The sequence below is a fragment of the Aristolochia californica genome, unplaced genomic scaffold, assembly GCF_029961685.1.
Source record: "Aristolochia californica isolate CCGP_79_NKW_82.1479 unplaced genomic scaffold, dmAriCali1.0.hap1 SCAF_11, whole genome shotgun sequence".
NCBI classification, from domain to species: domain Eukaryota; kingdom Viridiplantae; phylum Streptophyta; class Magnoliopsida; order Piperales; family Aristolochiaceae; genus Aristolochia; species Aristolochia californica.
This window is the reverse complement of record NW_027181782.1, coordinates 3,108,280-3,135,983: the sequence shown is the minus strand read 5'-3', so window position 1 is coordinate 3,135,983 and position 27,704 is coordinate 3,108,280. Positions and strand designations below refer to the sequence as shown.

General features: G+C 35.5%; 2 protein-coding genes across 7 annotated transcripts; both read right to left on the bottom strand.

Moving 5' to 3' along the window:
- Positions 1-4,798: 4,798 nt before the first annotated feature.
- Positions 4,799-6,321, bottom strand: LOC137943900 (1-aminocyclopropane-1-carboxylate oxidase homolog 1-like). Its single transcript, XM_068789330.1, has 3 exons — positions 5,769-6,321; positions 5,237-5,558; positions 4,799-5,144 (listed from the first exon to the last, which is right to left on the bottom strand). Exons 1-3 carry the CDS (start codon positions 6,290-6,292, stop codon positions 4,893-4,895), a joined length of 1,098 nt encoding a protein of 365 aa, XP_068645431.1. The 5' UTR covers positions 6,293-6,321; the 3' UTR covers positions 4,799-4,892.
- Positions 6,322-9,479: 3,158 nt separating this feature from the next.
- On the bottom strand, positions 9,480-27,606 carry LOC137944657 (uncharacterized). Of its 6 annotated transcripts, XM_068790365.1 has the most exons (7): positions 27,524-27,606; positions 27,357-27,386; positions 26,170-26,219; positions 19,302-19,414; positions 18,452-18,573; positions 18,012-18,368; positions 9,480-9,649 (listed from the first exon to the last, which is right to left on the bottom strand). In XM_068790365.1, exons 3-6 carry the CDS (start codon positions 26,180-26,182, stop codon positions 18,044-18,046), a joined length of 573 nt encoding a protein of 190 aa, XP_068646466.1. In that variant the 5' UTR covers positions 26,183-26,219; positions 27,357-27,386; positions 27,524-27,606; the 3' UTR covers positions 9,480-9,649; positions 18,012-18,043. The 6 variants fall into 6 exon arrangements, with proteins under 6 accessions (XP_068646466.1, XP_068646465.1, XP_068646468.1 ...); XM_068790364.1 differs by lacking the exon at positions 9,480-9,649 and having other exon boundaries at positions 17,906-18,368; XM_068790367.1 differs by lacking the exon at positions 9,480-9,649 and having other exon boundaries at positions 17,906-18,368; positions 19,302-19,405.
- Positions 27,607-27,704: the final 98 nt, after the last annotated feature.

The following is a 27,704-nucleotide window of genomic DNA, read 5'->3' as shown; positions in this document are numbered from 1 at the left end:
AAAAAAGATGTATTCTGTGGAGTTCTATTGGACTCTTTTTTGGCTTGGAATATATAAAGAAATTTGTCATGAATTATTGTACACAATTATTCTATAATGATGCTTGTATAATATTACTTAGAGAACTACTTTCTCACCCTCTTTTGCTTGGTGGAGAGTTCTTTCATGTTCGATGTTTTGACCATATGTTGAATATAGTTGTTCAAGAATGTCTTGGACAGACAAAAACTCAATAGAGATTTAAGAGATTGGTTTGTGTATTGCACTGCAAGCCCTCAAAGAGTTGAGAAATTTGAATAAAAGACTCCTCAATAAAGAATTTCTTATAAAAAAATTGATTTTGGATTGTAAAACCTGTTGGAACTCGACCTATAAGATGCTTCAAGTGGCTTTAGAATATAAAGATGTATTTACACATTTGAAACACCATGAAAAATTGAAATGAAATTGCCAAACTGAAGAAAAATGGAGGATGTCAACCAAAATATGTTCTAGATTGAAAGTGTTTAGTGATGCCATTGAGTTATTCTCAGGTACTAAATACCCCACGTTGAATAGTTTTCTTTGCAAACATATGTGATATTAAGTTAGCATTAACTAGGTGGGGTGATTCCACGGATTATGTTATTTTCTTGATTGGGCAACCAAAGCATAACAAATTTGACAACTATTTGAACAATTGTTCTTTAGTTTTGGCTATTGCAATTATGTTAGATCTAAGGTATAAAATGGACATAATTAGGCTCTGCTATCACAAATCGTACATGAATGAGAGAGAAGAAGTTTGTAAAGTTCATGAATATTGTATATGCTTTTGATGGAATATTAGCAAAAAAAGGGTGAACGTCCAGTGTAGAGATGAATGTATCTTCCACGAGTACAAATCCTGTTAAAGAGAGTAACCTATCATAATTTGAGTCGTATATTAAGGAGAGTAGAAGTGAGCAAGTATCAAGATCTAAATTAGATTTCTACCTGGATGAGTCATTAAACCCTAGGAATTTAGATTTTGATATTTTGATATGGTGGAAAACTAATGGTTGGAAATATCCAACATTGACATTGATTGCGAGATATATTGGTTGTCTCTATTTCTACAGTTTTATCTGAGTCAACTTTTAGCATAGACAGTAGAGTGATTAGTACTTATCGTAGTACTTTACATTTAGTTACTATAGAAGCCTTACTATGTGTATATAGTTTGGAGCTGAATTCAGTGATAATTTTAACCATGTACTTATAATTTACTTAGAAGTTATTTATTTATTTTAACATGTTAATTAACTTTAAATGGGCCTTCATTTATGGGTCAGGGATTGTGAGGGCGGGGTTGAAGAATAGGGGCACAGGGTGGGGACGTCGTTGGTTTCCCAACCCCGTTTAGGTGTTTTTAGGGTTCATCTTACTGTTATCTCTTCTTTTGGTTCAATTGGTCGTCTTCCAGAAATCATTCCACTAGGAAGATTCCAGAAGAACCACTTTTCTCACTCGGTAAGTTCTGAAAGACTCTGGAGCTAAATAGGCTAAATAACCAGTTGTTCCTCTAACAAGGGTTGATCCTGTATTCGTTTCTGCCGAGAAAGCAGACCAAAAATCAGCAACTTTGGCTCGAAAATTTTCTGAAAGAAGTATTTGAAGACATGTCCTGATGGATAACTGGAGGATTTACTGCCAAAGACGTGGTAGTAGTTTCTTGATTGTTGTCATAGTTGATGAATACTGGTAAAAAAGAAATGAGTTCTTATAGGCTAAATAATCTTGCTTCTCTCATGTTCTTATCAAGGTTTTCGTGTATCCTGCATGTCGAGTTTGATAAATGAAAGATTTGCTGGTAAGTGAGATCCAGCTTCTTGTAATCTTGAGTTGGGATCCTCCTATTGTTTTTAATGAAAATGAAGTAGCTGTCTTGTTTGATTACACAGGTTCCCGGTCAGCACAGGCATGGCATAAAAGAGAAAACTTGCCCGGATGCATGAATTCCTGCAAGTAAGCTGACTACGACTCTTCAAGTTTCCTTGACTGCTAAACAATACTATCTCGCCGTCTTTTTAGAAAATGGAAAAGCCAGTCGTTCATTTCATCCGTTTGAGAAGCCAGTCCCATGACCGAATCTCCTGTGTAAAGTTAGATCACAACGAAAACTTCGGTGATGCAGACTCAAATTATGTAAATGCTGTGAAGGCGATGAAGCTGTTTGCATTAATAAAAGAGTGTTTAAGTCAAGCAAAATTAATGAACTAAACACATTTTCTCCTTTGACAGTTCTCTTGTTGTTTGATTGATAGGAACAGCACTTGAAAACTCAATTTCCAGTCTGTTTATTAACAGCAGAAGGTAAACCTTTAATTGTTAAGAGTCTTTGTTAGTTAGAAAAGTTCAAAGTTGATGGTCTGAAACAGACCTTATTTATTTCTTATAATGGGTAAATACTAGATTACCCCTTCTAAAGGAGACCCTAAACTAATTCCATTATAAAAAAACCTCTTAAGATTTACGGGACCATTAAACAGTGTTTCAAGTTGTTAGATATTGAACTGAACCACCCCTTTACAATTGATTAAGGGTGGTATTTATATAATTTAGAATAGAAAAAATAAGTTTTACATGAGAAAATAATTACAACATGTGATAAATACTATGAGATCTTATCCGATAATTGAAGGGATTGTGTTGATCCCTTATCATACCCCCTCAAAATAAGCCACTATTAGAGAGGTCAATTTTGTCTCGTAGCAACTGGAATTGTGAATTTGACATTGGCTATGTAAGGAGATCTGTTTCGAGGGTTCTTGGAAGCAAAAGGACGGGAAGAGTAGCAACACTGGTAGCGGCTGGAGCGAACGGAATCAATGAGAGTGGATCGTCCGGTGAAGAGATGTGGAAGATCAGCGACATTGGTAGCCGCTGGGCTGGACGGAATCGGAGAGAGTGCATCACCCGGGAAGAGATGTAGAAGAGCAACGACACTAGTAGTGGCTAGGGCGGAAGGAATAAAAAAAGTACATCATCCATGGAGTGGAAGAGTAGCTGCACTAGTAGCGGTTGGGGTGGATGAAGTCAAAAAGAGTACATCATCCGGTGAAGATATGTGGAAGAGCAGCGACATTGAGAGCAGTTAGGGCAGACGGGATCAGAGAGAGTGCATCATCCAGTGAAAAGATGTGGAAGAGAAATGACACTGATAAAAGCTGGGGTGGGCGGAATCAGAAAAAGTTCATCGTCCTGTGAAGAGATGTGGAATAGCAACGACACTGATAGTGGCTGGGGTAGATGAAATTGGAGGAAGCGCATCATCCGGTGAGGAGATGTGGAAGAGCAGCGGCACTGGTAGAGGCTTAGGCGGACGGAATTGGACAGTGCATCGTCCAGTGAAGAGATATGGAAGAGCAACGACACTGGTAGCAGCTGGGGTGGACGGATTCAGAGAGAGTGCATTGTCCAGTGATGAGATTTGAAAGAGCAACAATATAGGTAGCGGCTGGGGTAGACGAAATTGGAGGAAGCACATCATCCGGTGAGGAGATGTGGAAGAGCAGCAGCACTGGTAGAGGCTTAGACGGACGGAATTGGACAGTGCATCGTCCGGTGAAGAGATATGGAAGAGCAATGACACTGGTAGCAGCTGGGGTGGACGGATTCAAAGAGAGTGCATTGTCCAGTGATGAGATTTGGAAGAGCAACAATATTGGTAGCGACTGGGGGGCATGGAATCGGAGAGAGTGTATTGTTCGATGAAGAGATGTGGAAGAACAACGACACAAGTAGCGGTTGGGGTGGGCCGTATCAGAGAGAGTGCATCATCCGGTAAAGAAATGTGGAGGAGCAACGACATTGGTAGTGGTTGAGGCTGACGGGATCGGAGATAGTGCATCATCCAGTGAATATAAACGAAAGAGCAACAGCTAGGGTGAACAGAATTGGAGAGAGTGCATCGTCTGGAGAAGAGATATAGAAGAGCAGCGGCACTGGTAAAGGCTGGGGCGGACGGGCTTGGTACAATGGTGGGAGAGAATGAGGTGGATGGAATCGAGTGCACACCATCCAGGTCATTCACCTTGGGAGGGTGTGGCAGAGAGTGAGTTATGAGTAGAGAGGCAGAGGAAGTAAAAAAAATCAAAGGATGGCAGATGCAGAAGATCGATTTACTCTGATACCATGTTGATGTTGAACTGAATCACCCTTTTACAATTGATTAAGGGTGGTATTTATACAATTTAGAATAGAAAAGATAAGTTTTACATGAGAAGATAATTATAACATAAGATAAATAATATAAGATCTTATTCAATAACTTAAGGGATTATGTTGATCCCTTGACAATTCTCTTGAAACCCATCCGTTTCCACCCTAAAATAGACTACTTATCATAAAAAAATCTTAAGGCTCTTACAAATTCAAGCTTCCCTTAAATGGGATTCATTAACCAGTGAACGGTTCCTAATCAAGGTACCGGGCTTAGGTTGAGAAACACCTCTATTTTTGTTTAGGAAAGTTGCTCCCGAGTTCGTCGTATATATTCTATTAACACCATGTAATGACACACCTTGGGAGATTCTTTGTACCTTCATAAGAAATTAGAATGACCAGTTAGAGCGATGAAAAATTCATTTTCCCTTTGATATTTTTTTAGAAATTTTTTTTTACCTTCTTGATTTAATTTTCACATTTTATTGAAAATAAATTCCTTTAATATATATTGTAGGACAAGAGAAATTAGGTTTACGCTCTCACCCTAAAAAAAAATGATATGTATACTTTGAAATTGGTTAAAGAAGGAGAATACCAGGTTTTGGCACAAATGAAGCAGAATAGAAACATTCGATATACCAGGTTGCTGAAGAAGGGAAGTTAACAATACAAGCATAGTACAATAACCAACAAGACAGTGAAACTCAGAGCTTGAAGTGATCTAGAACAGATTTTCCATCAAGCCCCTTGTTGTTATAGTACTGGATGTAATCTCGCACAGTGGTTTCCCTATACTCTGGCGGATTTTCTTCTGATAACATCTCCTTGATGGGGCCGTAAAGCCTTGGATTTGGGTTGAAGCTGGTACTGTAAAAACACGCCACTGATATCCTCGGTCCGACCACGTTTGCCCGCACTCTGTGCTCCACGCTCTTCAGCTTTCCATTCGATATAAGCTTCATCGACATTTTCTTTTTCTATTAGCGTCCAAGTTTGAGTTTCTGAAAGTCTAGTATGCTGAAAATTCAATTAATCGAGTATAGCTTACCTGCAAAAGATCTCCTATGTTTACTACTAGAGCTCCTTTTACTGGAGGAACATCCATCCACTGATTGTTCCGAAGAACTTGCAGACCGCCAATACTGTCCTGGAGAAGAACTGTGAGGAAGTCAGGGTCTGAGTGCTTGCTTGTGCCCAAGGTCAGGTCTGGCTCCGGACATGCTGGATAGTAGTGAGAAAGGAAGACGTGCCCCTTTGTGCAATCCATGTCTATCAGACGATTACTGCTCAGGCCAAGGCCTTCTGATAGTAACTGAAAAAGGGTATTCCCTAGTCTTCTCATATGGTCTGAGTACTCCATCGTCACATCTCTGCATTTGTAGTTAATTGTGTTAGTAAGAGGGGACGCACACAACCTTGTAGATGTTTGTAGAAATGCTTCCGTGACCGTGACTTATCTCAGTGATACCTATTGGTTTCTACGAAGAGTTATGGACAAACTTGCAAAAATCTGGAGCGGAAGGCGATTTTGTATGGTGTGAATGCAGAGTATACAATGTTGTTTTCCGATGAAGATTTACCTGCAGACAGGGGGCAAATCCTCATAGCAAGGTTCAAAGCCCATGTCGCAGAGCAGGGTGTCCCTCCAATTAGCCGCCGGCGCGTCGTACAGATCGAAGTTACTCGTGTAGGAGACTCTTCTGAGGCCATCTCGAAAGTGATATTGTATCTTCACCTCGTCCGATTGCTCAAAGAACCTGCGAATTCCCTCTATCATCTCTTCAAGAAGGCTCACTGGGATCCCATGATTAACCACCTGGAAGAATCCCCATCTCTCCGAAGCGCGTCGGATTTGGTCGATTATCTCGTCGCGATTAGCACCAATGTTGATCACTCCTTGTAAGTCGATAACAGGAATCTCATCAAGCGTACCTGAATTGGGAGGCGATATTTCCAGCAGCTCGTCGGCTGGCCGGACGAAGAACCAGGGGATCTTTTTCACGCCGGCGTCGACCAGTCCTTTTACTCCAGTCATGGATTCATCGAAGGCTTTGAGATCCTTTGCTCGGTCATGGGAGGACTCAGGGATTCTCGCAGAGCTCATTGATTTCCTAGGAGGGTTGCAGCTGGAGACGGAAGCTGCGGAGGGCTGAGGATAAGTCCATTTGCATGCTTTATGGTCATTTGCTTAAGGGCATATTTGTCTTCGTCATCTGTAAAAGACTTTTGTTCGTGACCAATATAATGTTTGACATATTGACTAGTAAAATTGATCATTGAGACCGTTTGAGTTTTTATTAAAAATTTATGCTGCATTAAAATAATGGAATAATCAATTATGATGTTTGTATATATATTAAAAATAAAATATTTTTATAAATAATAAACAATAAGGTTGAAGTAAATTAATAATTAAATATAACATTAAAATGTGAATTTAGACAAAAAACCATATATTTTATTGTATAAAATTACTCTGATAGATTTAACTGATATATTTTATTAAAGCGCAGGTCGAGTAGAGTGAAACCGAGAGGGTGCGAGCGTGAGCGAGTAGAGCAAACGGGCGAGCGAAAGTGAATTCACTCACCTAAGGGAGGGATTTCACTTTTGCTCCTTTTTTACTTAAACAAGTGAACGTGAAATCCCTAGGTAATTCACCTTCACTAGCCACTTACAGTCTTCGTTAGCGTGTTTTGGGGGGCACTTTCAAGTGCACTATCAGGACCAGTTTAGTAGTGAATTTATCCCATGTTAAGTTGTTTCATTTTTAGTTCTTCTTATCCATCATTGACTTCGTTTTATCGAATCATCCTTATCATTCTAAAAAAGAAGGAAATAAAATCTCAATCAATTATTGTTCTTTTGATTCATACAATCATGGGATATGGATTGTTTTGTTTCATAATGGTGTATTTGATTGTAAAAATCATAAAACGTTTGTCAAAGTGACAAGGTGTCAAGCTATCTCGTCTCCATCATTTCTTAGAAAAGGGTCCCTTGGTTTTATATTTTTCAACATTTCCTTTTCTTTTAATGTGTTTGTTAAATGATTTACATTGTTTTTGTCAAACATTAGAGATTTTGTAGCCTAATGCATGAGGCTCCTAGTCTAATCAATGAATACGGGTTCTAATCCCAATGGAATCACAACTAATCATAGCCAAAAATCCATATAATAGTTGTGAATTTTTTCATACCCTTTCTTCCATATTTGCACCTTAGTTTGACCAAGATATTTGAGTTGTTAAGAAACATGCATTGTAGCCCTTTCTCAAAAACAAAATTTTTTTATAGTTAATTCTTTCTTTATATGATCTCTCAAGCAAATATAATTGTTTATTGGTTTTTACTTTGTAGTTTATTTTGTTTTATTTACTAACTGTTCTCAATTCAGAGTAAAAAACATTGTGCCTTTACAGCCATCAATATGGTTCTCGCAGCTAGCATATTGCTTGCTAGGGGTGGCATCGAGTCGAGTCGAGCCCGAACTTGCCTATGTTCGAGCCGAACTTAATTTAAATATTTTGAGCCAAGTTTTGAGCCGAACCTCGTCTCAAGCCTAAAATTGTTATCGAGCTCGAGCCCAAAAATTTTAACCGAGTTCGAGCTGAGCTCTGAGTCTCAACATACATTTAAATTTTTTCAAAATATATATATAAAATAAATTGTATATAAAATTATGCATACATTTTAGATAAAATTGGATATGACCTCTACATAAAATTATTCATAACCTATATATATAATACATGTATAAGATTGGGCATAACCTCTACTTAAAATTGAGCATAATCTATGTATATAATACTTGTATAAAATTCGACACGACCTCTACTTAAAATTGGGCATAATCAATATACATAATACCTGCATAAACACTGCATAAACACTCCATACATTGCATAATATTATAAATAAACTCCAAACAATAATCAAACACAACAAAATTAAATGAAATATCACTATCAATTTACAATCACCCAAATAAAAACTATAAATTCATTATAAATTTACAAACTATAGTTGTTTCTCTTCATGTTAGAAAATAATATACGTCCCTGCATGAGCAAAATCTCCACTTATGACAAAAACAAAAAAAATAAAATTAGTTATTGTCAGATAAAAACATACTCTTCCACTACTAGTTACTTAATGTCGTTAAAAATATTAAAATTACCATGATGAGAGAAACATGAAAGGTCTCACATAAGAGTTTCAGTTAAAAGGTGTTTTAGTTATGTTAGTCTTCTAGTTATGTTCAATTGTTTAATTATACTAGGGTTTATCTTTAAATGTTAGACTTTAGGTATAATTGATACAAGCGTAGTTTGATTGTAATTGGACTCTATTACTTTCCTCTATTATAAATAGGGGCTCATGTACTCATATTACAACAAATTATGAAGTTTTCCTCTTCTCAAAAAATTCAACAAATTTTAGTGATTCATACTCCATATTCAACTCATTATGCCAAAATCAAATAGAGATATAAAATTCTATAATCAACAAATAAAATACCAACTCTGACCTTCAATTCCAGAAAATTCCATACTCAACATTCAACTAACTATGCTTAAATTGATTAAAAAAATATGAAATTTCTGCACTTAAATCTCATCAGTCTATCCTAGATCTTCAATTTCAATGCTTCTTATAATTTACTCAGTTAACTATGTCTAAATCAAGTAGAGATGTCAAAGTCCAGAAATCAAACCAATAAAAACATTCAACTCAGACCTTCAATTCCAGAAATCTATACTAAACATTCAACTAATTGTGCTCACAGTGCTCAAAAATACAAATTTCAGTAATTAAATCCACACCCATCTATCCTAGATTTCTAATTTCAATACTTGTTACTCCTTAATTAACTATGCCAAAATCAAGTAAAGGTATCAAATTCCAGAAATCAAATCAGCTAAATATCCAATTCAGACCTTCAATTCCAGAAATCTATACTCAACATTCAACTAACAATACTTAAATTGCTCAAAAATATAAAATTTCAGCAATTAAATCTACACCCATCTATCCTAGATTTCCAATTTCAAGGCTTCTTACTCCTTACTCAATTAACTATGCCCAAATCAAGTAAAGATATCAAATTCCAGAAATCTATACTCAACCTTCTACTAACTATGCTTAAATTGCTCAAATATATGAATTTCAGCAATTAAGTCCACACCCATCTATCCTAAATCTCCAATTTCAAAGCTTCATACTCTATACTCAAATAAAAATCAAATAGAGATATCAATTTTCAGAAATCAAATGAATTAAAAATCCAACTAAGACCTCCAATTCCAGAAATCCATACTCAGCACTCAACTAGTTATACTTAAATTGATCAAAAGTGTGAAATTTCAGTAAGTAAAAACCACATGCAGATCTGTCCCAAGCCTTCAATTCCAGTGCGTCACACCCCTTACTCCATTAATTACACCAAAATCGAATAGAGCTGTCAAAATTCAAAAATCAAATGAATTAGAAACAAATCCAACTACCCAATTCCAGATATTCATACTGAGTACACTATTCATACATAAATCTAGCAGTACAAAATCTCTGAAACTTAAACAACCCTAATCCAAATCAGAACCCTTCATTTAAAAAATTTTCAAGCTCGATACATGACCATTCATGCATGAATCGAAGTAAACATAATTTTTTTGAAACCTAACCATCCTAACCTAAACCCAAAACCACCAATTTTAAATATTAGAACCAATACACAATCAATTATGCATAAACTGAACAAGGCATATAAGTTTTTAGTTCTATAGGTTTAAATCTGAACTTAAACTCCTTGGTTCAAACAAAAGATCAATTATTTATTTAAAAAATTGAACTAAAAAAAGAAGAAGACGAATTAAAGACATCAACGAGAAAACAGATAGTGACTTCGGATTCAAACATACCCTTCCCCCCTTTTCTCCTTCTTTGTTAAACAAAAGATTAAATAAAAATCTTACCTCCTTCGGTCGGACCGTCGCTTTCGTCTCGTCGGTGAGGAAGAAGAGAAAGAAATCGCAGAGGAAGAAATTGAGGAATCGAAGAGGGAGAGGGAGAACGAGGGATTTGAAGACCAAATCCCCCATTTTCCCTTAATACCTGCCGACGGACAGCGATTTCCGTGAGAAATCATGCTGAAACGGCATGGAAAAATGGCAGAGAGAAGTATGGGTTTCGTAGGCGGCAAGAAGAAATGGAGAGACGAACTCTCTTTACCAAAAATTTTCCAAATCCCCCAATCCCCGAATCGCTAGTTAAATTAACAAGTCGGCTCACGAGCCGGCAAGCCAAACCTGGCTCTGCTCAAGCTCGGCTCGTTAATCTAAACGAGCCCATTTCTGAGCTCGAGCTCAAAATATAACGAATCGAACCCAGCCGAACTCGAGCAGCTCGCGAGCCGGCTCGGTTCGAAGCCACCCCTATTGCTTGCTATAGAGAGCATTGCAGCTTGATTTTTAAATCTGACTAACCAAACCAATATGTCAGTCAATCTTCACAAATGCAATGTTGAATGCTAATCCAACACCTTCTACATGTTTTACAGTGCAGCCAAATAGTTGTGTTAACAACAGGGATTACATTCTAAAGTGAAGTTGTTAGTGGAAAAGAGAAAAAAACAAAAGTTCATTAACCAAAATTCTCTGAGTTCATGTCAAATTAGCAACGTTTGATAAAAAAATTAATAGATTTTGGAATAGGCAAATTAGACATACTTCATTGCTAGCTTGTTACCAACATATATGCTAAAGTTCAAGTCAAGATAGATGAAACTCTACTGGGAGTTGAACCCAAAATCTTTGGTTAGGCCGGAGCCTTACCAATTAGGCCACATAGTAGTACATCAAATGGAAATCCTATGCATTGTAATGCAAGTTGGGAATAATTGAAAATTTTGGAAATGAATATCTTTTTAAACTATCTCAGTATTCTTTGACTAGAAACAAAGTATACTAGAAGTACATGATTATCCACATGGAACTTGCTTCCAATATGTTCCAAGATCCCAAAAGCCTGAAGGTGTGCTTTGATAAATGGTAGATATTGAACTTCACTCAATGGTCCTAACGTAGATTCATATGCCAACTTGTAGTTTTCACTACTCAGCACTTCAAATTGTCGTTAGAAACCCCTCACAGTAGGCTGTAAATATTATACCTAATTAAAAATGTAATGAAAAAGAAAACGATTGACAATAGACCTCAAAACTTATAATTGAGATATTTCTAGATATGTTCTAAAAGTTAAAATATGACTCCTAGAAAGACTAGAATGCAAAAAAGACACTTGGAAACAAAAATGTTGGAGATATGGATATGTCTCCTTTAAAACAATTATAGCATGGACATTAATGGCAACAAATTATAGAAAAAATCTAACTAACGGATGGTAACAAATAGAGTACTCAAACAATGCCAACATTTTTTTTTAATATTTTAAATAGAATGTTGAATTTTTGAAAAAGAAAAGAAATACTTCACTGACTTGATGTAGTTTGAGTACAATGAAACTTTATTTATAATGTAAGAAACAAGTAGAATCCAATTATAATTGAACAATTAAACATAAATAAAATATTAACATAATTAAAATATCTTTAACTGAGACTCTTCTGTGAGACTTTTTCCTGTGAAACTCATGTCAGACTCCACCACATTAATTATGACTCTATGAGACTTCTTATTGTGAGAGTCACGCAAAACTCTTCCATATATGCTCTTCAACACTCTCCTCCAAGTTGGAGTTTATAATTTCAACTTGCAATGAAAAGGATTATTGGTCTTCAATTTTTTTTTTTTGAAAAAAATTCTTCATAGATGCAAAAACATAATCTTTTGTGCTTCCCCTTTCTTGAATATTTTGGTCACATAAAAATTACTTCAACATGTAGAAAAAAAATACTTCTTTCTTGTACTTCTTCTTCTACATCTCTCCCTCAATCTAGGGATAAAAAGGACATAGAGACCCATCTAGGACAAAACACAATATGGGAGAAGAAAATTACTCCCAAGTCATACAACAAAGCTCTATACACTAGTAAAAAAATGGTTATAGTCTAAAACACACTCCATTCAATTTTAAAGGCGGAAAAACCACCTAAATTGAGCTTAACAAAGAAATTACTCACTTTTTAAGGGTAGCTCAAACACAAATCACCTCTTGGGTGAAGAACAAAAGACTTGACTCAAGCTGGATATTGGGCACACTCCTATACTTTTAGGTAGTGGGTCTAAGCATTGCTCTGAACTGATAAAAATACAAGATGACAAAATGAACAAATACTAGAGGAAAATAACTTCAACCGGAAGGAGGCAACTATACAACACTCATATTTCCAAAGTGATTTTTTTTTTTTGAAAAACTAGGGTTGACTATAATGGTAGAACTTAATAAATTACACCAAGTACAACAATATTGAAGCAATTTTTTTTTTTTTTTTTTTTGCATACCTTGAACGAGCACATCATGGAATGATTAATTTTAACCAAAATTCTCTAATTAGAAGAAAATTTTAACTAAAAAAATAGGATTCTATGAGAAAAGAAACTCAATTCACGCCAATGCAGGGAGAGAAAATGGGAAAAAAAGAGATTTTCGATAGAATTGACCTTTGGTACTTTTGATATTAGTATCTCCAAAAATATAGCTCAGAATCACAAACGATTTATTGCTCAAAAAACTAAACTCAAAGATACTTATTTTGATATTAATTTGACATGAAAAACTTCAATCTTGAATATTTTATGACCTCTTTATTTTATTCATTATGTAGTTAGACCCTTGATGACTCCATTACAAATATCTCCTTAAATATAGATCAAATTAATATAAAATTTTCTCCTTTTGAAACTAGACTTTGATACCTTTCATCCAAGTATAATTTTTTTTCATAAATTATATTTATTTTTAGAGAAAGAATCTAATATATTTTGTACTCTTTAATCCAGCCAAATTGAGTACTCTTTCTTCTTTGGCCAACATGACCATTGACTTTTCCAAGATCGATATCTTCCTCTAAAAAACACAGATTGAGAATCGGTTGGATAGGTAAGCAAACATGTTACACATCTTTCTATTGATATATAATTCTCCATATAAAGTCTTGTTTTTTATGGTATAAAATGACTTGAAAATTAAAAAAAAAAAAAATTGTTGCTGCTCAAACCTCTCTTGTAGAATGACCTTTACTGCTTCAAATATCGATTTCTCTTTGTAAAAAACTCTGATTGCCAAAATTCGTTTTGCGTTGAAAAGTAGACTCGAATATATTTACATCAATATATATTCTGGAATATGAAAAGTTCAGTATGGAGGTGAGAATGCCAATAAAATAACAGCTACAGGGACATGAAAGAAAAAAAAAGATAGAATACGAACCTAAACTACTAGAGATAATAGATCAGAAAAGAATTACATCATCTTTGTGGGTTAACCAAGTCAACTTATAGAACCCTCTCTAATATCATATTGAATTTTTGTAAAAGAGAAATACTTCACTGATTTAATGTAATTTGAGTATAAGGAGTCGTTATTTATCATAAAGGAAACAAGTAGAATCCAATTATAATTAAACTACCCTTATCCAAGTTACACCTAAAGATAAACACTAAAAGATAAGTCCTACAACAATTAAAAACTGAACATAAATAGAAGACTAACATAACTAAAACACCTTTAACTGAGACTCTTCAGTGAGACCTCCTCCTCCTATGAGACTCCTATGAGACTCCTGTAAGACTCTATCATATTAATTCTAGCTCTGTAAGACTTCTTATTGTGAGAGTCATGTAAAACTCTTCCATATCTACTCTTCAACATAGAACATATAAAAACCTATAGCAAAGACATGGTCAACCTTAAAGTATAAAAAGTAAGACCAATAGCAAAAAATATTTGTTCAACATAGTCCTCAATGGGCCAGCCTTGTGCTCTTAATGGTTCCATGAAGTCCAACTAGAGCAACTCCAGCAATTCACTGAGAGTGATAAACATATCAAGCTTCTTTTTTTCTTCATGAAATCACTTTATAAATAACTCAATCACATTAAATAAAGGGAGAAGAATAAAAATAAATGAAAAACAAGTCAAAGGAGAAGAGAGTAGAATAGGACATAAAAGAAAACTGAGAAAAAAACAACATCCTACAAAGATAATCATCTATTTCATTTCATCATAGCTCATATGAAAACAAAATGAAAAAAAAAGAAAAAAAAAAAGAGAAGGACAAAAGAGAGGGAAAAAAAACAAACTACTACCCCAACAAATTGATCTAGCCCTAGCAATATGAAGCAAGGGATAGATCAAAGTAAGGATTTCCCCGTGGTTGAGAAGGAGCTTTTGACAACCATTTGGTGGAACAAAATATTTACTCGACTTGCTAGAGAGGGTTTATAGTGACAAAAAAGTTCGATGGAGAGAAAGTACTGCTTCCATTTGTATGGGTAGAGGATGTAAAAAGTTTCTAGCATGGCAATCTCACAAGAGAAACAAATCAGGAGTGTGAAAGATTCAAGAGGAAGTTCAAGCATGTAGTGGCACATCTATATAAAAAAAAAAAATCTTCCTACTAAATGGTATCAAAGTCATGATCAATATAATTGTTTGAGTAAATTAGAGTCTAGTGTTGAAAACTCAATATAGCTAATTTTATCAAGTATTGATGCTCAATCAAATTTAATCTATGGAAAAGTGTTGACTAAATAATTTGGTCTTCAAGTGCGTAAGAACTCTTGGTAGTCCTCCTTACATGCGAATGGCAAATAGCCAAAAGGGATGCTTTGGGCAAATTAGTAAATCATTGACAATTAATACTTTTCCTCTACATAAATTGTATTTAGTGTCTTTATTTGAAGGATTTCTTTAAAGTCTCTATCATGTTCAAATTATATTTCTCAAAAGATAACTTAAATGATAATGATAATAATATAAATTTTATAAATTATCAGAATATCCCTCTAATATTGAGTCTCTTATTCCCCAAATCTATTCTACATAAATCTAGACGACTAGAATGTTTGATTTTAAACCATTTGTGGCAATAATAATCATAAACAAACTGTTAACTTAGATAATGATAACGAATTAAATTGATCAGCCATAAGAGATCTTAGCGAATATTCTAAATAATACAAGTTCCTTATATAGGGTTAATTCAAGTTGCTTTTAAACCATTAACTTACTGTCAGATTCTATGGTTTCATGCTCAGGAGAACTAGGGTTTCAGAGAAGAAGAAGAAAGAAGGAGAAAGAAGAGGTGAGGCACGTGAGGCAAGAGTGATGGAGAAAAAGAGTTTAGGGCATGAGTATGAGTTCCATTTCCCTTAGCTTTATATTTATAGTTTCAGGATAGAAACCCTAGTACGTGAATAAAGAAGAAGAACTTGAAATCTCTCATAATTACAACCTATGTCTTTCACTCACTTAATTATAATAGATGCCATTCATACTACTTTAACACTCCCCCTCAAGCTAGGGCATACAAATTAAATATTTCAAGCTTGGTACATATAATAGAGAGGGAACATGCATGAATAGTTGCTATGAAAATATCAGCTAACTAGTTCTTGGAAGGAACATACTACATGGATATGACAATAGCTTGCAATTTTTCCCGAACAAAATGACAATCAATTACAATGTGCTTAGTTATTACATGAAAAACTGAGTTGGTTGTTATATAAATGACTACCTTATTGTCATAGTGGAGTTGCATAGGCTCGAGTATATGAATCCGAGCTTTGTTATCAAGGATTTGAGTCATAACAGTTCACTTACTACATGAACATAACAATTCACTTACTACATGAACATAACAGTTCACTTACTACATGAACCATAACCCTATATTCTGCTTCGGCACTTGACGTAGCCTAAAATTCTGTTTTTTCTTTTCCAAAAAACTAAATTACCTCTTACTATTGTAGAATAACCGAAAGTTGAGTTTTTATCATTGGGAAAACTAGCTCAACATGCATCTAAAAAAATCTCGATATTAGTATATCCATGGCTTTTATACAATAATCATTGTCCTAGACTTTTCTTTAGATATCAGAGTACAATCTCCAGTGTTATCTAATAAGATTGTTGGGATTGATGCATAAATTGACTGATGACACTCACAAAATAAGATATGTTAGGTCTTGTGAATGTGAGATAAATTAATTTTCAAACTAAACATTGAAGCTATCCAACATCAACTGTATCCCCAAATTCAACACAATTTACTATTTGGTTCCATCAGCATATCCAAGCATTCCAGTTTCTTTTAATAGATCAAAAACATACTTCCTCTGAGACAAGATAATGTCATGACTGGATTGTAGAACTTCTGTACCCAAGAAATAATTGAGTAATCCTAGGTCTTTGCTTTGAAACTCTTCATTTAATTTTTTTTTTCTGTTTGATGAATAACCTAAGTATCACTCCCAGTAATAATAGTGTCATCAAAATAAATGGCCATAAAAATCATACCTTTTATAGATTTTTTTTTTGTAAATATGTAGTGATCGCTTTCGTATCATGTGAACCCAAAGCGAATAACCACAATAGTAAATTTGTCAAACATAGCATGAAGGGATTGTTTCAACCTATAAATGGCCTTATTTAGGCGACATGCCTTCTCCCCCTCAATCACATAACCTGATGGTTGGCCTATGTAGACCTCTTCTGCTAGATCACCATTCAGAATTACATTTTTAACATCCAACTGATATATAACTCATTTAGGATTGGCTACTAAAGAGAAGAACTCATATTGAATTCGTCTTGGCTATCGAAAAAAAAATCTCATCATAATCAATACCATAAGACTTGAGTGTAACTTTTGGCAACCAGTTTAGCTTTATACCAAACCATGGTGCCGTCATGGTTATATTTGAGGGTAAACATCCATTTATAGCCTACTACCTTTTTAGTTGATGGAAGGAAAGTCAATTCCAAGTATGGTTGTTATACATGGCATGGATCTCATTCCATCCATGGCAACCTTCCATCTTGGATCAAGTAATGGCTCATCATACGTGTGAGTAATGGATGAAGATGATACTATAGTCAAGAATGAAACACAAGGTTTGGATAGACGGTGTGTGAAAATAAAGTTACCAATGGGATGAGATGTAGATGGGTGCTTAACATCGTTGGTACGAGCTTCTTTATAGAGGGTAAAATTGATCTAGTGTCATATGGTGGGCCAAATAAAACAATAGAGGATGGAGGAGAGTTTACTTTAGAAGCATCAAAAGAGTTCAAAGATGAGTGGTTGGTTGGAGGAGAGTAGTCTCTTATGTCAAAGATGACTTCCAGTTATGCTGAACTTGGTGATACAATGTAACAACTGGACTGAGCATCCCTGTAGAAGGTCTAAAACCTAGAGGAGAGTTAACGAAAAAATATGGTTGATCTTCAAAAAAATGTTACACAACCAGAAAGAAAGGTCTTTTTGAGACTAGGTGAATAACACACATAACCTTTCTGATTTTTTTGAGGATATAACTCATGGATTAGCCAAAACGTGGATACCACTCTGAAAATATCAACTGCAAATTCTCTTTTACCTACTATTACTTTGGCAACAGCAAAAAATCAGGTTTATAAACGACAAGTTCTACTGAGAAAAATATTTGTGAACGATAACTGTTTTTCGTCTATTTATTTCTTTTATTTATAAAAGGAAGAAGATAAAGATGGAAAAATCAAAATCAAAATAAAAACGAACAGAACTCTTTGTAATTTATACTCTCAGATAATAAATAGTTGAACGAACAGATCATGAAATAAACCAGTACTTCTGAAACAGTTATCTAGGAACTTACAATGGTGCCTCGTTCAGACTGGTAAGCCTCTTTTATATGCTTTCAACAGTCTCTCCAGCCACAGCGCCATGCACTTTAATATTGGGAAGTTCCAGGAGCAACAATTCGAGGTTTCTTGAAAATTCTGTCAGCTGACCGCAATTCACACCACCTTGAGTATTCCCAGTGTCATCGTTACCCACTACATGATATTGAGATTTGTCTTCTTCACTTTGCATCATATCCTCATAGAATAACTTAGTTGCATCTCTTGAAGAAATAGACTGTACAGTTTCATATAAGCTCTGCACCTTCTCCCTCATTTCCAACTTGCCTATCATCTGTTCTTTTAAATGATCCGGTAGACAGAAGAGTGTACTTCACACAGTTGCAAAACCAACTCAGAAAGGTATCACAACAAGAGGGTAACTAGAAAAAGAAACATCAGCAAAAGATTATACCTTGTAACACCTCTAACAAGGCCCCAGTTGTAACCAGCAAGTACAGATTGCTTAAACCCCATATTGAAGCCCTCTTGTGCAGACTTCTCTTTCCCAGACAGGAGTCCATCTCGATACCCGATCTGAGTTGTCAAGAATCCCAAAATAATTTTCTTTTAAAAGGAAACGGAAAATGGATTATGGTAATACAGGCACCAGTTGACACCTTGGAAACAAATCAAATGTGCTGCAAGTATAGAGGCCAGCAACTGGGCAAGTCATAAGACGAATCCTCGGGAGAATAGGCTCCGGCTTAAAGCTGTACCAGCCAGATCCTTGGACCTACTGACTCAACTAGGCTTCACAGTCATCCTCATTGTGAGCCAGAGAAAAAAGTTCATGAGGTGCTTCTTTACAACGGTTAAACCCTCATTCATGCTGACCTTACCATTCTTCCCTCAAGCTAACCCCTCTTTAGCTAACAATCTAAATTGGAAGGCAGAATAGCACATCCAAATAGAATCAGAGCACTACTCTCTATAGCTGCTCTCACTATTTCAAATCTTCTCCGTGTACAAACTACAAGAGCAACAGATATAGGGGTTGTAGAGAAGGGCCAAACATCCTAGAATACTAGAAGTGGCTATTAATAAGAACAGCCAAACCTTTATGATAGAAAGCTATAATAAAAAAGACCTAGTTCCATCTCAGCAAGAATTTAGAATCATGGCTGCACCTTGAAAATGGGAAGTGTAGCTGCCATGGGCATATGAAGGTCATGAGCTGCTGAATTGCCCTGAAGAATCTCATTTAGAAGTTTTAGCAAATTTGACAGACTTGTGGGAAAGGACATTTAATTGAATAAGGATACTGTATGAAATTGGCTGTGCCTTCTCTCCCACTCTCTGTCCAAGTCTGATTGACCCAGAACATGATGAGAACCATCGTCTACAGACCCATCTTCACACCAAATATCTGCACTTTCTGGAACAAAATACTCACACAAAGGAAATCCAAAAATAGAAACAAAACTCATCTTTTCCAGAGAGAGAAACAGAGAAACAGAAATACATAGCTCTCAGACATCCATTTATGAACTCAAACCCCAGCTAAATACATAATTCTCAGAGATCCATTTCATAAAGTTATCGCACCAAGAGAAAAACAGAAATTCTTCCTTTTTTCCCAGTTGTCTTTTGCCCTCTAAAGCCACCAGTTAATTCTAAGTTTCTTATCTTATTCCCTACATAGATTACACTTGTCTTTCACTGACAGCATGCTTCTATACCATTAACAGTATGTGGGCAAAAGTGGAAACAGCGAATATGGGCTGAATTACAAGGTGCTTTCTGAAAAGTGATTAAAAAAATTCAATGGAGCATGTAATCTTACATAGTCACAGATGGCAAACAGAATAAGGTACTTCAATGGTCTCCCTTTATGTAAAATTCCAAGGGTTACCTAAAAGGATTTACACTAGCATCGATATCTTGGGTTATGGTGCATTAGTCAGATGTTTTGCTTTCACTTGCAGGCTCAGCCATCAACAAGTTGTATTAGAGCCATATGTCAAGTGAAAAGAATTTAGACCCAGTTTGGTTCTAGGAAGCAGTTAGTCTACGGAGCTGCACAATAAGGTCCTCGAAAAGCAATCACGACTGAACTTCAGTCTTGGAGATTGTCATCAATCTACATATGCTGGTTTCATCCCTCTGATAAGATTTATAGTTTCAATACTTTCCAAAGATACATTAATTTTTAGTTGGTCTAGAATGGTATTCTCACCAATGAAGAGTGTTAGAATCATTTATAAATAGGGATTTGTCTCTAGATCAGAACATTGATGGGAGATTTAGAGTTCATTGTGAGCAGTTTTGTATAGTTCCTCACAGAATAAAAACACTTGTATTGTTTGATTTTGGATAATTTTTCATTTTCTCCTTTTAGTTCTATGTTGATGCAGCCAAGAGGCCCAAGACCTCACACAAACAACTTGGCGCTAAAAAACAAAATGGTTGTAGTAAAAACCACAATGATGAACTTTCAACATACCACATGAATCACTTTTGACAACAATGACAGATGGCATAACATTTATTTCCCCATTTTTCATATCTAAACCTTCCACTGGAATTTGAAGCTCATCCATTGGTAAATTTTGCTTCATAACAAACACGGAAGAATTTTCAGGGATTCCAAAATCATAACTAAATAACCTTCCAAAGCGCCTAGAATGATTACCAAACAAAAATAAGAGCTAACTGGAATAACAGGAAAACAAAAATATCTGAAATTTGAATTATTTATGAGGTAGATAATCCCAATTCATAATATTTTTTAAATAACATTCACCTTAAAAATACCATAATAAACCAAAAGAACAGTCAAAAACAATTCCAAAGAATATGCTATCAATATATCAAACAACAATTCAAAAGAAAAATACAAAAACTACAGGAGTCTAAAACTTTGCTAAGAGTAAATGCCTATCAATTACAATTTACGAGCTATGGTAACACATTCTGCAGAAAAGGTGCCAACTCTGATTTCAACAGGATACCAAAAGAGAATGGTGTCTCAAGTTTATCAACGGAGAAGTCTGTCAGTAGTTACTCAAGTTATTAGTATTTCGTATGTGTAAAGATATCTATTTCCAGATTTTGTGATTACTTATTTTATATACTAATGTCATTCACAAGTTCAGAAGGAAAAAAGTAGCATTACATCAAATGCAACAGAAAGTCATAGTAAAAATTCATTCATCACATCAAACAACAGAAACCTACAAGAGAAAAACTCAGGGAAAGATCAAATTTATAATATAATTAAGCACAGAAAATTACAAGAATCCAAATGAACATCAGACCAAGAAAAAAAAAAGACACACAAATTTCAAGCAAAAACCAATGATTTCCAGAAACAATTATAAAAGAGAATTATTGCTTCATAGTAGGAGCATACTTTACCAGGGAAATCCACGCACCGAATTCTTAGAAGAGACTCCAATGAAACAAGCAAATAAGAAAAACTAATTCAAGAGATTCCAATAGATAGAACAGTTGTTTCTATGTTCCTCTACTCTCATCCTCTTCCTTCGGTCTCTGAAAATGAGAACCCAAGACAATCAGAGGATGTCTAGCCTCGGCAAGTCGGTGGCATAAAAAACAGGTCTAGAAAGTGCTTTTCACTTTGCCCCCTTTTGGTCAGCAATGACACTTGAGATCGACTATCAGATATGAGAGCTATTTTCCAATAAGGATTTACCTTCTTTTTTATGTAAGTTGTGTTTAACAAATGCAATGGATTTCTTGTTGATCACATCCGCGCATTAGATTCAACGGAACTGGTATGCAGAACTCTGTTTACAAGATGGCTCAAGACAAGCTTTTGATTCGTCAATTTGAGTCTAAACTCAACTAGGATGCATCTATCTGGTTCGTCATCAATTTAGCTTCCTCTTTATGTTGAATTGATGACAGCTTTCTATGTGTCCTCTGCTTACAAATGTATCAATGGCTGACATTTAAATCAAAGGGATCATGAGATTTTCTTTACATGACGTCTTTGTGCCCTGCAAAAGATAAAAATATTCTTATGGACCACCTGCCAAGGAAAGATACTCACGGCAAATGTGCTCAAAAGAAGAAGACACCCAGCTATTGATCTTCTCTGCCCTTTCTACAACTCTGAGGTTGAAACAGTCAGTCACATCCTGCTTCACTTGTGGAATGTGTGGACTTCCATCCTCAATAAGACGGGGCTACAATTATGTATGCCAACAAATATGATCTCTTTCAACAAGTTGCTCATTTGTACTTCCTTTCCTGGGCTTGGAAAGCTTATGATATCCAATTGCACAGGTTTCATTTTGTGGGGGCTTTGGAATGAGTGCAACCGCATGCGTTTTGATGCTAGAAGTGACTATGCGGTAAGGGTCGCTAATCGTGTATCGGGCTAGATTTCAGCATGGCTCCTTACCAAGAAGCCCTTCTCCTCCCTTGTTGGTTCCTCTATCCGCGATAATTGGAACACCATAGCAAATATGTGGTTTGGAACCAAGATCCCAATCAAGCAGGAATGGACCACCCCCCCCCCCCCCCCCCCCCCCCCCTCCAACAGAGCATGGTTTCCTAAAGTTAAATTTTGATGGTTCTTCTCTCGACAATCCTGCAATTGCTGGCTTTGGGGGAGTTATCTTGGATCCCTCCGGCAATCAGTGTTTCTCGTATGCTAGCCCGTTAGGCATTGCTGACTCAACAACGGCTGAACTCCAAGGTCTTTTCAATGGGCTCCGTGTTTGTAGAGACAATTGTAATGGTCCTTTTCACATTGAGGGGGACTCAAAGGTGGTAATTGGTTGGAGCGAAAACGTGCCCACCCCCACCCCCCCCTGTGGCACCATTGGGACTCTTTTCGGGAGATTCTTGAAATTGTATTTGGTCTCACATTTCGATATTTGCTAACTCGGCAACAGATGTGTTAGCCAAGTTGGGAGCAACCCTTCAATCTCTTGTTGTTAGGGATTTGCTCCTCGATTCTTTGTAATTCTCTCTGTTAATATATACATCTTTTTAAAAATAAACATAAAAATTGATGATAGCTTTAGTACCCACAAAAGGCAAAGAAAGCCCAAAAAGAAACTTTTTTTCTCTAGAACAAAGAATTTGTTCATTTGTTCTTGACATATATCAATTCTGCCCTTTATTCCTTTATGGATCTATGATTGAATATAATAAAACAAAACTACCATGATATCTACCATTTGAATCTAATACATAAGAAAATTGCCTCTACATGTTTTTTGTTCATCATTCTCAGAGGTTAATATCTAAGGCCGAGAGGTAATTTTTAGTCATTTGTATTAGAAGAAACCGGGTTCAAGCAGTGGTCAACTCTGGTTGAACCAAGCTAGACCACACCCTATCATCGACCCACCTGGTCACCTCTTTAGGTCGATGACCAGGTCGGTTATTTACAATATTAGACTATTGTTTTCTCTTTTAGCCATAATTGGTCCTTCACCCATCTGCGTGAGGTTGTTGCTTCACTTTGTATTTGCAATTTGTGGTATTTAGTAGCAAGTGTAGCTTCACTATTGCCTTCCCTTTCAGCCATAATTGGTCCTCACAAATCAAAAGCTTGTCTCAAGCGATCTTGTAAATAGAGCATTTTGCATACCACTTCTGGTGAATCTTATGCCCCAATGTGATCAACAAGAAACCATCAGGTATGTCAAACACAACTTACACAAAATATTCCAATTCCATTGAGCAACGATCATCTGGGCCTAAGAAAACCAGCTTCATATTTTCTTCATGGTCAGCACCCCCAAGCCCGTGGGGCCAGGGTCCTCTAAGGAGCTTTCAGTTGAAGTTGAGTTTCACCTAGTTGGCACCGATTTGTGAGGGGGGAAGGATGCCAAAGGCATGAGCCAAAGAAAGATTACTATTAAAAGTTCTGTCATTTTCTTTTTTCTAAAAATGCTAGACTACTGCAATCAAAGAGAGCTAGCCACTTTTGGAAAAGGACTGTTTTGATGCTGAAAGAAAGAACTAGCCAAAGTTGACAGGAAGCAAGTGTGGGCACCCAACTTTTTCACGATGGATCCCCAAACTATAAAGGAAAATGGACAGTGAACAAATAAAAGATAGGCAGTTTCCTGGTATTGTTGCAAAGCTTAATGACTTGAAATTTGTTATGTTCTCCTACAGAGCTCATCACGAGTGAGAATTTTTTCATAGATAGCAGTCCAAATCCTGGCTGGGCCCCGTTTCAAGGCTATGGCTGCTGACTGAATTTGCCCTGGGAGAGGTGGCTTGGAGAGGAGTCAGTAGCAAGAAGTAGTTGTCAATTGACCCAAGCTTTCTGGGTTCCACATTGGAATATCTGGATTGCTTCCTCATATGAAAGAAGGCCATCTAATTGCTGGAGATGATAGATCAACTCAACAGTGAAAATTAGCCAAAGAAAAAAAAAGAGTAAAATCTAGTTGAAAGATAAAGCAGGGGGGCGACCAAGCAGAAAATTTTAGTGTTCTATCTATTTATGGTTTTATTATATTTCAAGTTGTCTTTTACATTAGAGAGAAAAACTACCATTGAAATTACTACATAAAACAAGTAATCACAAAATCTGTCAATAGATATCTTTACACAAATAAAATACTAAAAACTACTAATGAACTTCTCCATTGATAAACCGAGACACCATTCTCTTTTAGTATCCCGTTGAAATCCGGGTTAGCACCCTTTCTGCAAAATGTGTTACCATAGCTCCTAAATTTTAATTAAAAGACATATAATCTAGCAACATTTTGGATTCCTATAGTTTTTGTAGTTTCCTTTTGCATTGTTGTTTGATATTTCCATACCATATGCTTTGCCATTGTTTTTTACTGTTCTTTTTGTTTAATTATGGTATTTTTAAAATGAATATTATCCAAAAAAATATTGTGAATTTGGATTATATACCTCATAAATAATTCAGACTTCAGATTTTTTTGTTTTCCCGTTATCCTGGTTAGCTCTTATTTTTGTATGTTTATCATTCTATGAGCATGGAAGTTTTTTTTAGTTATGATTTTGGAATACCTGAAATTTCTTCCATGTTTGTGATGAAGCAATATTTGCCAATGGATGAACTTCAAACTCTAGTGGAAAGGTTAGATATGCAAAATGGGGAAATAAATGTTATGCCATCTGATCACAGTTGTCAGCATATTTCATTTTGGTAAATTATGTTTCTAAACTATTAGAAAGTGTATTGTGGAAACATAATCTTGCAACATTTTAAAGTGAAATTTTTTAGATGGTGGACAAATGACATGATTAGTATTGTGTTAAGAAGTAAACATGTACTATGTTATGCAATGGAAACATACTATGTCGTCAAATATCTTAATGCGTTATTAGCTGTCCACGATACTATTCTCAACCAGTTTCATTTTGGTTGATTATGGTCCTAGGCTGTAAACTAGTGTATTGTGGAAACACATAACAGTGTGCTACATTGTAAAGTGCAATTTTTTATTGGTGATAAATGACAACAAGGATGTCTAGTGTGACATTTATATTATGAATTAAGCAGCAGATATGAAATACACCATAATATAGTTAAATACTATGTTACAAACGGGTAACGGACATAATTGGTATTCTGGTACTTGTTCTATTTACCCTACCTTTGTTCCCTTACCCATTTCGGCTGAATGGAGAAAAGCCTATTCCATTTCCGATTTTTTTACATTTCTACCAGCGAGTAACTGGGTAAATAGATAAGTAAATGGATAATCTAATATAATATTTTAAAACCACCTAAACATGAGAATGCTGAAAGCCATAAATTACTACAAATAATTGAAAATCGAAATAAAGCTATGGCATCCCATAAGATTCATATAAAAATTATAACACATTATAAAGCTATGAAACTAATCAAATGTCTTCATAGTATTAAAAAAAAGGGGGTTGTTGTCTTCTCTACTATCTTCTAGCTTCCATATACATCTGCTAAATTTTAAAACGAATCACCCTTCTGAAAAGGCAATCATATTCTCAAAATAATCTTCTTCTGAAAAAATCATATCAATCACTTCACAAGATAGAGAAGTGCCTATTCCATGCAAAACTATTATAAATTTTGAATACACCCCATCTATATAGAGATAAAACAGATCATACAAGACTTATGCTTTTACTAATTAGAACAAAGTTGATATATCAAGAAAGCATGAAGCGTACCTTCCATACGCATCTCATGAAAAAGGCAACAATATCTGCAGACCAGGCTACTGCATAGAATGGAATTACAAGATTTGAGTAGTGGAATGAGGGCAAATAGATACTATAGAGCTTCTTCTCATTCTTGTGTCAGCAAAAAATCAGTAAAAGAAAGAGGACGAATTTATGTAATTATGAATTAAACTCATATGGCTACCTTTTCTAAATAATGAGATAAAACAAAGAGTCAGTGACTAAACATCCAAATCAACCACATGGTGATAATAGTTTACTATCAACCAAGAAAGAAATAAAAAACAACTGCCATTCGGTATTCATAGGTATAAGGTATTGTTATGAAAATAAACCCAATGCATACAGGAATACAGCAGCAGAAAAAGAAAAAAAGACAAGCAAAACACCAAGTCCACATTTCGGCCAAAACAAAAGACAATTTAACGACAAAAACAAAGCTCTAAATCAAAAACTGGAGGTCAGAAATCTTACAATTATTTTTTTGAGTTAAATGTTTTATGAATTTCTGAGAGAACCATACAGGATGTCTTTATAGGTGGAACAAATGATTAAAGGTGGAACTAATGACAGAAGGTAATAGACATGGACCTAAAAGAGAAAGCTCAAGTATTTAGTTTCCGAGAAAGAAAATTTTAAGGCCTGCATAGACTTGTTCTTACTATATCCCACAACCCTATGGTGGTTTGCAAAAACAGTTTCAGGGGTTGTCATCTTCATCCTTGTTTTGGTTCTTACCATTTGCGGCGAACAGGAAGAGGATTTTCCACCTTGTCCATTCAATAAAAAAAAATTTAATAAAGAAAGGGATATAAATAAAATTAGCATGAGAATAACATAATAAAATAGTACTCTTACCTGCTCAATCAATTTAAATTAGCATGAGAATAACATGATATTTATGTCTCCCACATTCATAGAGGCTCCCCTATTTTCTATTTTATGTCGAATGGACGAGCACAGCACTGTTTCAAACATAAATAACTCAAAAACTAGAAATAAATCAAAAGCCGAGATGTCAAGGTAAGATAGCAGAAACAATTGAAAAAAATAGAAATAGAAATAAAAATAAAATCAAAACACAACAGATTACAGAACATAATAAAAAAACAATCAAAGATTAATAAAATTCTTCAAAAAGAAATCAAAGATTAAATACAGGTTGTGATAAGTACCTGTAAACTTTAGAACTCAGAACTCTCCTCCTTCGATTTGACAGAGAAGCGTGTGATTTGGGAGAGGATCACGCAAGATAAGAGAAGAAACCGATAGATTAGGTATGAAAATATAAGAAAATAAATGATTACACGTAGAAAGGAAGAAAAAATCCGAAAGAACCAACCTTTTGCTGTCATCAAGTACTCACGAACAGTCTTCTGATTATTCTGACTTCAGCAAGGAAACTGCCGTTGGGAGCCTTCAGACGTAGATTTCTGAGGCTCTTACACTTCACACTCCGATTCTTTGACTCTTGCATTAAACGGGTAAGCAGGTCTTGACCGGGTACGGAAGACCCGTCATCT

Coding starts and splice junctions, on each gene's coding strand:
- LOC137944657 (XM_068790365.1), bottom strand. Junction 18,574..19,301: donor GGCACAGCCAATTTCATACA/GTATCCTTATTC, acceptor TTGACAACTCAG/ATCGGGTATCGAGATGGACT. Junction 18,369..18,451: donor CTTGTTAGAGGTGTTACAAG/GTATAATCTTTT, acceptor AACTGTGTGAAG/TACACTCTTCTGTCTACCGG.
- LOC137943900 (XM_068789330.1), bottom strand. CDS start 6,292: ATGAGCTCTGCGAGAATCCCTGAGTCCTCCCATGACCGAGCAAAGGAT. Junction 5,559..5,768: donor GATTTGCCCCCTGTCTGCAG/GTAAATCTTCAT, acceptor CTACAAATGCAG/AGATGTGACGATGGAGTACT. Junction 5,145..5,236: donor ACATAGGAGATCTTTTGCAG/GTAAGCTATACT, acceptor ATGTCGATGAAG/CTTATATCGAATGGAAAGCT.